Consider the following 11634-nt stretch of genomic DNA (forward strand, 5'->3'; position numbering starts at 1 on the left):
ATGGGACAAAGTCTGCAGAAATGTGATACACATAGAAAGAACTTCAAACAGTGTTTAGATGAAAGTAAACATATAGGAATCTTTTTTGAGAAGAAGCTTTGCAAGTGTAATCAATGTGGGGAGGCATTCAGTTGCCATTCAGACATTATTCAACATCACAGGAAAGTTACTGAAGAAAAGTCAAGAGAATGTTATGAACGTGGCAAAGTATTCAGTTGCCAATCTTGTCTTATTCTACATTGGGGAATTTGGGTTGAAGAAGAACCCTGTGAGTATAATGAATATGGCACATCCTTTAGTTGGCATCAGCATATTACTGAACAGAAAATTCTTATGGGACAGAAACACTTGAAATATAATGAATGTAGGAAATTGTTTAATCATCCTAGATACCTTGGTAACCATAAGAGAATTCATTCAGGAGAGAAGCACTTTGAATGTAGTGACTGTGGAAAATGTTTTACTAAGCGTGGCAACCTTACTAAACATAAGAGACTTCATACAGGAGAAAAACCCTTTAAATGTAATGAATGTTGTGAATCATTTAGCTGGAAGGAAAGGTTTGCTACACATAAGAGGATTCATACTGGAGACAAACCCTTCAAATGTAATGAATGTGGGAAATCCTTTAATCTTTGTGGACACCTTGATAACCATAAAAGAATTCATACTGCAAAGAAACCTTTTGAATGTAATGAATGTGGTAAATGCTTTACTCATAGTGGAGACCTTATTAAACATAAGAGGATTCATACAGGAGAGAAACCATTTGAATGCAATGGATGTGGGAGGTCTTTCAGCAGGAGAGAACGACTTACCACACATGAGAGGATTCATACTGGAGAGAAGCCTTTTGAATGCAATGAATGTGGGAAAGCCTTTAACAGAAAACAACGGCTTAACCACACATATAAGGATCTGTACTGGAGAGAGACCCTTTGAATGTAACAAATGTGGAAAATCTTTTAATCATTGTGGTGAACTTACTACACACAAGAGAATTCATACAGGAGAGAAACCATTTGAGTGTAGTCTGCGTGGGAAATTTTTTAATCATCATGTAGACCTTACAAAACATAAGAGAACTCATACTGGAGAGAAACCCTTTGAGTGTCATGAATGTGGGAAATCTTTTAATTGTTGTGGAGAACTTAATAGACATAAGAAAATTCATATTGGAGAGAAACCCTTTAAATGTAATGAGTGTGGGAAATGCTTTAATCATCGTGGAGGTCTTACTAGACATAAGAGAATTCATACAGGAGAGAAACCCTTTGAATGTAGTCAGTGTGGAAAATCCTTTAATCAGTGTGGAGACCTGACTAGACGTAAGAGAATACATACTGGAGAAAAACCTTTTGAATGTAATGACTGTGGAAAATCCTTTAGCTGGAGGCAACAGCTTACTGCACATAAGGGAATTCATCTTGGAGATACAGCTTTTCAATGAAGTCAGAAGTACCTCCACCAACAGTTGAGGGAATGTTGAGTTTGGATTTAGAGAGAGGACCAGAATTTTTAAAATCCTGCTCTGTCACTTATTTGTGATATGGAGCAGGTCGTTCAACCTCTGGGCCTTAGTTTCAATACTTGTAAAATGAGGAGGTTGAATTAGTTGATCTCTAAAATCCCTTCCAAGCACTAAAAATCTATGATCTCAGAATATGGGCAATCCTTTAGCTAGCTAGTATCAGGACTTTATTGAAAGAATTCATATCTGAAAGAGACACTTAATATATTGATTATGAAAAGTTCTTTAGATAACATTGGTGCCTTAACAAACATAAGAATATTTATAGGTGGGAGAAAACCTTTGTAGAGACCAGCAGTTTTACTGACTTGTGAATCACATCAAAATGATTTTATACTAAGTGGGTAGAATCTCTCTTTGTTGAAACATATACTGCATTGCTCAGTTTTACTCTCCTTGTAGTGGTGTAGTGTTTCTTTCAGCTCCTGGCTTTCTCATCAAATATAGGGAAGGCATGTACCACATACCCTAAGCTCCTGAATTCTTCATTGTCCAATGTACAAAGCTAACTAGGGAGAATTTCGTCTTGAAACACACATAAAGGCCCAAGTTCTGAGTTTCACACTCAGGTATAATCTTCTATGTGAAATTGCCTCCTTGGAAGAACCCGACTGTGTCTGTAGTTTTCTGTTAAGTCCCTGAGGGTATGAAAACCTCTCTCCTAAATGGGTGAGGAGGCACACAGAGTATGGTATAGTGTTTTTGGTTGCCACTGGTGCATTAGTGATTTTCTCAGCATAGCCCATTGTGTCTCTAGTCATCAGGTTCCTAGGGTCTGGAGTCATGTCAGCCATTCAGGCTACAGGTCCATGGCTCACAGTAAACTGCATTTATAGTATGTTGATTATGAGTGTTTTGATAAATGCCAAAAATAAATGCTGATATATTCCATAACTGCTTCTAGTATAATCACTACATTACACAATTCAAATTGAAATGTTGATTGGCTTATCCATACAGTTACCATACGCTTTGTTACCATTATGTGAAAACCTTTAGCAAAGACTTTGGCCTAAACATTGTAGAGTTTATGCTGGAGAGAAGCTCTTTGAGTGTAGTGACTAGTTAAAGTCTTCAGCCACAACTCCTGCCTTACTTAACAAAAGAGCATTCACAGAATCTGTTTCAGAGAATCTGATGTCATCAAGTTGAACCCATTAGCATTGCCTTTCACTGGATGGTGATGTTATTATGGCCATCTGGTCTCTCTTTGGAAGGGGACTTGCCATTAGAAAAAGTCCCTTCTGTGTTTAGTTAGCTGTAATTCTCAGAAAGCTTTTCCTTACATCAAGTTTTACTCCGTCTTTCCACAACTTCCATCCATGGCAACCATTGCTCTTGATTCTCCCCTCTGGGACCAAGCAAAAAAAAGTCTCTTTTTCATAATATACCCCACCTTCCCATACTCTGTCGGTAGCTTTAACAGATCCCGATAAGAAATATTTTCCAGCTTACTCACCATCCTGGGCACGATCTTGTGGAGGTACCTTAATTTGTAGTTTCTAAAATATGATGATTAGAACTGAACACAGTACTCCAGATGTGGTCTTACAAAACAGAACTATCAGCCCCTTTTTTTCTTGGCCCTGTTATTTCTTTAAATGTGGCCTAGCATACCATTTTACTTGTGTGTGTGAATAGAAGAGGACAGATGTGAGAGATATTGAAGGGATAGAATTGAAAAGACCTAGCAACAGACTGGATGTGAGAGTTGAATGAAACAAGTTTTGATGATCAGTCAATTCATTAAGCACCTATTATGTGCCATGCACTGTGCTAGAGATACAAGTTCAAAGAATTAAACAGTCTACTCACCAAACTCACATTTACATGAAGCTCTTAGGTTGTAAACCTGGATGACTTTAAGAGTGATGATGCCGGTGCAAGCAGCAACGAGTTCCCCAGCTTTCGGCCCTCTCTCACCGGCTTTCTTCCTCCTGCTCCAACACCTTCCCCCTCTGTAACCATGACAGAACAGGCCATCTCCTTCGCCAAGGACTTCCTGGCTGGTGGCATCGCCACCACCATCTCCAAGACTGCAGTGGCCCCCATCGAGAGAGTTAAGCTACTATTGCAGGTGCAGCACACAAGTAAACAAATTGCTGCAGATAAGCAGTACAAAGGCATAGTGGATTGTATAGTCCGAATTCCAAAGGAACAAGGGGTGCTTTCCTTCTGGTGGGGTAACTTAGCAAATGTCATCAGATATTTCCCCACCCAGGCCCTTAACTTTGCCTTTAAGGATAAGTATAAGCAGGTGTTTTTGGGAGGAGTGGACAAGCACACACAGTTTTGGAGGTATTTTGCTGGCAATCTTGCCTCCGGTGGTGTAGCTGGAGCCACTTCTCTCTGCTTTGTCTACCCCTTGGATTTTCGAGAACCCGCTTGGCAGCTGATGTTGGGAAATCTGGCACTGAGAGAGAATTCAAAGGCCTGGGAGACTGCCTTGTGAAAATCACCAAGTCTGATGGAATTCGTGGCTTGTATCAAGGTTTCAATATCTCAGTGCAGGGTATCATTATCCATAGAGCAGCTTACTTTGGAATCATGAAACAGCAAAAGGCATGCTCCCAGATCCCAAGAACACTCACATTGTGATCAGCTGGATGATCTCCCAGACAGTGACTGCTGTAGCCGGGGTGTTTTCCTATCCTTTTGATACAGTAAGGCGGCGAATGATGATGCAGTCTGGGCGCAAAGGAGCTGATATCATGTACACTGGGACAATTGACTGCTGGAAGAAGATTGCTAAAGATGAGGGTGGCAAAGCTTTCTTCAAGGGTGCCTGGTCCAATGTTCTTAGAGGCATGGGTGGAGCTTTCGTGCTTGTCCTGTATGATGAATTGAACAAAGTCATCTAAGTACATCCTAACTTAAAAAGGAACCAGTGAATATAGATCATGTAGAATACTTAACCATACTTAGCATTTTGGACCATTGACCTTCAAGAAATTCCTGTTGTCTTTTTATCCAGGCCAGATCACGTTTGTAGGGGAACCAGGAAAAGCTCTTAGAAAAAGGGACTCATTTATTGTGATCCATTATTCACACAGTGGAACTGATGATAATTCCGTATACTGATTCTATTGGTTTTTGGGAAAATAACAGTTACTGTGGGTCCAAGGAGGCAGATCAACTTAGACCATCTAGTTTAAATGCTCTTTTGTAGGACCATAAATTTGTGTTTAAGTATTTATTTAAAAAAAATCATGTCTCCCATTTGTACTTAAGCACTATATATACTATTTTGCACAGCTGACTATTTGGCAGTTATGATGATCTGTGTTGGGCATTCTTCTGTAAAACAATAAATGCACAGAAGACTCTAAAAAAAAAAGAGTGATGATGCCCTTCAAAGAAATAGGGATTTAAGGGGAAAGGTAATGAGTTCTTTTTTGGACATGTTGAGTTTCAAGGGTCTTCGATATCCAGATGATGTCCAGAGGCAGCTACATGGTGAAATGGATAAAATAAGCAGACGTAGAATCAGAACTGGTTCATTTCCAACCCAAGACACTTAATAGCTGTGTGGCTCTGAATAGGTCATGACCTCTATCTCAGTTTCTTCATCTGTAAAATGGAGATAATAAAAGCAGCTACCTCCCAGGGGATAAAATGAAATAGTTTATAAAGCACTTTGCAAACTTTGAAATGCAATGTAAATACTTGTTATGTCAAGCATCAATTGAAAGCTCATGAGGAACTGAGAAGAAATGATGAGTGCTGAACTCTAAAGAGATGATAGTAGCATGGTACAGTGAGAGGAGAGGGAAGTCTAATCAGAAGACCTCAGTTCAAATTCTGGTTATACCTCCTACAATTATGTAACCATGGACAGCCCCCTTAATGTATGAAGGCTTAACTTCCTTATTTGTAAAATGAAGGGGTTTGACTAACTAATAAACAACTCTAAATCTGTGATTAATGGCCATGAGGCAGCAAAAGGACATTTTATAAGGGGCATTCTACATTTACATAGTCATGTACAATATGATTTGAAGAGGGAGAGGGTACTTACATGTAGGGAGATTAGAAATGGTTTCCTATAGGAAGTACCAAGTGAGCATTGAACATAATGAAACAGCCACTGTTGGGCTCAGAGGGGCTAGGACATCGCTTCTTTCCCACTAAAGGGACCTCCAGTTTGGGCTCACACTCAAAGTCTAAGTTCATTCCCCGGGCAGATCTGGCTCCTTAAAAATAAAGGTGGTTGGTCTTTTTTCCTTGAATTCTGGTACTTTACATCTCCATCTCAGAACTTTAGGGAGAATTGCTTATAACAAATATGCCTTTGTGTAACCCTTAAAGCTTGCAAAGCATTTTGCAAATACTTATCTCATATCCTCACAACAACCCTGGGAGCTATGTGCTGTGATTATCTTCATTTTTCAGCTCAGGTTATTGAGGTTGGTAGAAGTTAAGTGACTTACTTAGGGTCACACAGAAAGTGAGATTTAAACTTTGGTTTTCTTGACTCTGGGCAGTTAGATGACACAGAGTGTTGGGCCTGGAGTCAGAAAGACTCATCTTCATGAGTTAAAATCTGGCCTCAGATACTTACCTTGGACAAGTCACTTAAACCTGTTTACCTCAGTTTCCTCATTTATGAAATGAGCTGCAAAAGGAAATGTACAAACCACTCCAGTATCTTTGCCAAAATAACCCCGAATGGGGTCCCAAAGAATTGAAAATGATTGGACATTTCTTGATTCCGTTTTCAGCACACTATCCTCTATACCTCCTAGTTGCCTTCTATTTAAGACAAGTTTGGCTCATGTCCAGGGTCTCCTCAAAGGATATTTGATATATAATGTATATATGTTGTAATAGAACTGTTTATTTCTTTCCCATTAGATGTTTAAAATACAAAAGGTTCATAAGTTCAGTATCATCTCTATGCAGATGATTTCCATATTGATACATCTAACTCCAGCCTCTCTTGAGCTCCAGTCTCACATCCCAGGTGCCTCTTGGATATTTTGAATGGGATATCCCATTGGTATCTGAAGTTCAACACAACCAAAACAACTCATTCTTTTTTCTCCAAACTCTCCTATTTTGGACTTCCCTATCACTGTCAAGGGCACCATCATTGTCCCTGTCACCCAGGCTTGAATTTTCAGTGCCATCCCCGACTCCTCCCTCATATTGTCAGATCTTGCCTTTTTTTCTCCATGACATCTCTCATATACATCCATTTCTCTTCACTCATAATCTTAATTCAGGTCTTCATTACCTCTTACCTGGATTATTCTAATACCCTTTTAACTGATCTCCCTAGTCCATCCACCACTGAGCCAAAGTCACTATATCACTTCCTTTTTTTAGTGAGCTCCATTTGCTGTTACCTCCAGGATCAAATATAAATTCCTCTGTTTGCCATTTAAAGCTCATCATAACCTGGTCCCTTCCTACCCTGACGGTCTGTTTACACATACTCTATAATCCAACTTCTTGCAGCTCCTGGAACATGGCTCTCCATCCTTGGTCTCTGCCTTTGCAATGGCTGTACCTCTACCTGGAATGTGCTGACCTCACACTTCTGTTCTCAGTTTTCCTAGATTCCTTCAAAAGACAGCTCTAGGCTCACTTCCCAGTCCCCCATTACTAATAGTCCCTTCTTCCTTAGATTTCATTACCTCTACATTGTGCAAATCTTATTTCTACCTAGTTTAAAACACATGCTTCTCAAATGTAAGCACTTTTTTTTCTGCCTTTCTTTATATCCCCAGAACATAGCACATTGCTTGGCACATAGAATGGTATTAATAAATGTTGACTGACTGACAAATGCACATTAAGGAAGACTTTAATCTCAGTGCTGCATTGTCCAGCTTCCTCATGGTCCATGTCTTATGTCATATCTCACCAAGTCAGGTGAAAGAGTGGCCTCTTGTGAGTAGTCATGTACTCCAAGGGAAGTGTTATCCTAGAAAACTCTCACTAGTCAGAGACTCAAGAATTGCCAATCTCTCTAAGTCCTAAAGTTGCTTCTGAGTCTAAAATCTATGGGAGCTGATGGGACCACCAAGTGAGAGTATAAGGAGAAGAGAGTCCAGGACAAACATCCACAGGTAGTGGACACAGATGAAGAAACACAAAGACTGAGAAGGTGGCAGGCAATAAGCAATTATTAAGCACTTACTGTGTGCCAGCAGCTGTGTTAAGCACTGAGAAAACAAACAAAAGTAAAAAGAATGACAGCCCCTGCCTTTAAGGAGTTTACATTCTAATGGGGAAGACAACACATAAAGAGGACTAAAGGGATGGGGGGCAGGGATGGTAGCCATTTTGGGATATGGTGGCAAAGTCTGGAGTCTTAGAAGCACAGCCAAGAGGGGAATGAAGCATGGCCAGCTTGGGCCTATCTCTAAAATGGAGGCCCCCAGAAGGAACTTAGCAGTGGAAGAAGGGACTGTCATGGTAGAACGAGGTTCCAAGGTGAGAAGGCCCCTAATGATAAGGGAAGTTCTAGGGCAGGGGTGGGGAACCTGTGGCCCTCTAGGTCCTCACTTGTGTGAATCTAAATTTCACAAAACAAATCTCTTTAATAAAAGGATTTGTTCTGTAAAACTTGGGCCAAGTCATAAGGCCATACCCAATGACCTAAAGGCCACATGTGGCCATGAGGCTGTAGGTTCCCTACCCCTCTTCTAGGGTGAGAAGGTAGCTGAGTTGTGATGGTCAGGTATGGAAGAATCAAAAGCACAGAAGGTAGGAGAATTAAACATGGCTAACCTGGGCCCACCTCCAAAATGAGCCCCCCCCCCCACAAAGGAACTCATCAAAGGGAGAATAGGGCCAGCATGGCAGAGTGGTGTTCCAAAGTAAAAAGGCTCCAGGAGCTGAGGGAAGGCACAGGGTGAGAAGACAGCTGTTATGGTGGTAAAATCAGGGAGTCAGAAGCACTGTGGGGAGGGGAATTAATGAAGAAGGAACAGGTAGGAAGAGAGCAAAGAGAGAGTAGAGTTACAAAAACTCAGGAGAGTATGCCAGGAGAGATAACCAACAGTATAAGATGCTTCAGAGAGATCAGGGAGGGTGAGAACTGAAAAGGGGCCACTAGACAAAGGAAGGAATTGGTTTTGTTTGAGAATACGTATTTGTTACAAGGACCTTGTTCTTCTTTCTTTTTAAATTGGGGGTGAGAGTGGGAAGGAGAGGAGATGGATTTCAAGAAGATGAAACTCCTGATGATGAGGTTCCTGGGTGAGGGAAAAGGTTAAAGGGGGGTATAGAAGGGTGTTTAGATTAATGGGAATGGGAGAATAAGGGAGGGATCCTTGGAGGGGGGGGGTGTAAGATATATATACATATATATATCTATATATCTATATATATACACATACACACATACACACACACACACACACACACACACACACATATATATTCAGTTTCCACACAGTTGGAGCCATAGGGCCCCAACCTTGTGACAACTCAAAAGTTGCTGAAAAAAGATAAAAAAGCTTGACCAGTCAGCAACGTATGGAAGCTCAGAAACCACAAACTTTGGGGCAAGGGCCCTGTTAGGGGCGCTCTGGGCCTGGGCCCCCCGAGAGGGTAGTGAGACGCCAGGGAGTCTGGACCTGCTGACGCGGCAGTGCCCGTGTGGCTTCCACCACGTCAGTACCGGGGCGGCTCTTACTGGAGGAGCTCCACCCTCGGGGAGGAGCTGGGGAGGAGCCAACCCGAAACACCCAATATGAGGCGCTCCCCAGAGAGGGTCAGTGGGATTTGTGTGAGATTTCTGGTACGCCATGCAATAAAGCTGTGTGTGTGTTGACTCCAGTGTTCTGCCTGGTGATTCTCCTCTCGCATCCCCCGAGAGGAGCCGGAGACGTCCGAAGACCCGAGGGCAGGGTGAGTGATAGGCGGTAGTCGGGGAGTACGGGGTGCCAAAGTGGGGCACATCCCGTCCGGCCCCCGACAGGGCCCCAAGCAAACGAGCTCAAGCTGGCCAGAGTTAACTCCTGGTCAGCAATAGTGTAGCAACTGCTTGGTAACTAAAATGGTCTTATAGGGAATGTTGTAACCCGGAAGGATAAGGACCTATCCTGATCCAGAAGGGGGAGGGGTGTTGCAGTTACTAATCCTATAAATATCACTCTCGATTCTGTACTGGGTGCACTCTTCCTTTCTGAAGTTATGCCTGCTAGGGGAAACCCTTCAGCCCCTTGAATAAAACACTTGAGACACCAAAAAAAAAAAAACCAACAAAAAAGAAAAGTGCAAAGGAGGGCAGCCTTATGGGAAATGGAGGACCACCTCAGGAGAAAGGAGACCTTCCAGATGAAGAGGACCTAAGCCATTTCCATGGAATTGTGTTGGTAAGCAAAATGGGCTCCTTAGCATTTAGTTCAACAAGTGCCCTTGAATAGTTTGGCTTTTGTTCCCTTTGAGTAATTCATTGAGCCTTACTAAGTGCTAAGCCCCAGGCCCAAACCCCCAATTAGGTGTAAAACCTATGTGGGTGTGGATTGGCAACTAAGGTGGGGCCCAAGGTGGGGCTAACTCCAGGGAGGACCTAGTTTACATGTCTGGGACAGCAGAGGCTTTTAGACCACGTGGGTTTAAGTCTGCCTCTTTGTGATGATTCTAGGTCACGTGTGTGACTCACCCCTGATGCTGAAAAAGATACAAAAACCAGGGTTTGGCTGTCTGTTCTTTGGAGCTCTTTGCCGCAGCAGTGGTGGTGCCTGACTCTGGGCCAGCCCTTGTTCTGAGCTCCCAGGCTGAACCTAGATGTTGGTAACTATGAATTGTATTGGGTCTGTCTGTTGATGTTTGTAATTTGTTTGTATTTTGCTCTGAAGTTCAGGGTGCTGGCTTTTCCCCCTGAACTAAGTGAATGCTGTCTGTATGCTGGATTGAAGTAAACTTGTCAACCCCTTCACCTTGCTTTCCTTAGTTAAGCAGATCAAAAGAACCTGTGCTGTTGGCAGCTTTCCGGGTGCTGGCTGTGGGTGGATCTTACACCCCCACAGAAGCTGCTAGATGGATTGTTGAAACAGGAGTGTATGGAGCCCTCTGAGAGGTCTGGGTGACTGCTCAAGGGACAGAATGAGGAAGGGATGAAAGAGCCATCAGAACTATGTCTGAAAAAGCAATCTATCCTTATTGGGTAAGCCTCACTGGATACTGAATCTAAAAAGCCTCTGGCCTGCAGCCTCCTCCCTCTTCTAAGATGGCACTGGTTCATCAAACATATAGTTTCTGGGAGGTGGGATACTCAGCCCTTGTAGTCAGAGAAATGATGAAGAGCTGCTATTTCAAAAGTCCATTCTAGCATTGAATAGTTCCAGCAGCCTGAGGTTGGTACAAAAAGTGGGAAGCCCAGAGGATATGGTGGTGATAGGCCCAATCTTGGACCTTCTTCATGGTTAAGTAAGTGCCCCGATTTAGAGTCCAGTACGGAGTACTGTACAGTACAGAGGGGCCAGTAAGGAAGAAAGATTTGTTCTGGGTGTTGATGATGGCTGCTCTCATGGTGGAGCTGATGTGCTGTAGTGCCATATCCCAAGGAGATATTAATTTCACCCTTAGATAATGAAAGAGGAACAACATCATCAGCCTTGTGCTAGTCAGAGTCAGGTCAAGAACCAAGCAGATCATGCTATATTGATCTTTCAGAGGCGAGTGATCTGACTGTCCTGAAGAGCACCATCAGGCAAAAATGTGTCTTATCCTTTTTTACAGGGATTATATGATCACACACCCACTGCAATGTGCTATTGTGTTCCCCTTGTTTGAGGCTCCTCAACCCCTTATGTCTTTATAAAGTCATCTACCTGGTTATTCTGTTCAGCAGAGGACTTATGATATCTCTGATAGGTACCGACATGCCCTGCAAACAACAATATGTGGGAAGAGACACTGGCAAAAAATCACCCATTTGTTCTGACCCCAAAGGAGATAGTCCCATAACACTTGTGTAGATGAAGATCTTGTCTGCCATCCCTCTGGGCTTTCTGACATACCAGCCATATAGCTCATAGTTGAGTGAGTAGAACCCCTTCCAGGACCCCCATCCCTTAGGATATTCCCTCTTACTGGATGGAGAGCCATTGAGGACCAGTTGAACAGACATTTCTCATAGTATT

The 11634-nt window shown here is 42.5% G+C and overlaps 1 protein-coding gene and 1 pseudogene across 1 annotated transcript; both read left to right on the forward strand.

The window, feature by feature from the left end:
* On the forward strand, positions 1-1450 carry LOC118836250 (zinc finger protein 501-like). Its single transcript, XM_036743586.1, has 2 exons — positions 1-703; positions 888-1450. Exons 1-2 carry the CDS (start codon positions 1-3, stop codon positions 1448-1450), a joined length of 1266 nt encoding a protein of 421 aa, XP_036599481.1.
* A 2030-nt stretch (positions 1451-3480) lies between these two features.
* Positions 3481-4414, forward strand: LOC118835270 (annotated as a pseudogene).
* The last annotated feature ends 7220 nt before the right edge of the window (positions 4415-11634 follow it).

The sequence above is a fragment of the Trichosurus vulpecula genome, chromosome 2 (assembly GCF_011100635.1).
Source record: "Trichosurus vulpecula isolate mTriVul1 chromosome 2, mTriVul1.pri, whole genome shotgun sequence".
Lineage (NCBI taxonomy): Eukaryota > Metazoa > Chordata > Mammalia > Diprotodontia > Phalangeridae > Trichosurus > Trichosurus vulpecula.

What these genes read in the sequence shown, in the direction of transcription:
- LOC118836250 (XM_036743586.1), top strand. Translation starts at nt 1, where the DNA reads ATGGGACAAAGTCTGCAGAAATGTGATACACATAGAAAGAACTTCAAA. An exon ending in TTTTGAATGTAATGAATGTG is followed by an intron (nt 704 to 887) that starts GTAAATGCTTTA and finishes AGCCTTTAACAG; the next exon opens with AAAACAACGGCTTAACCACA.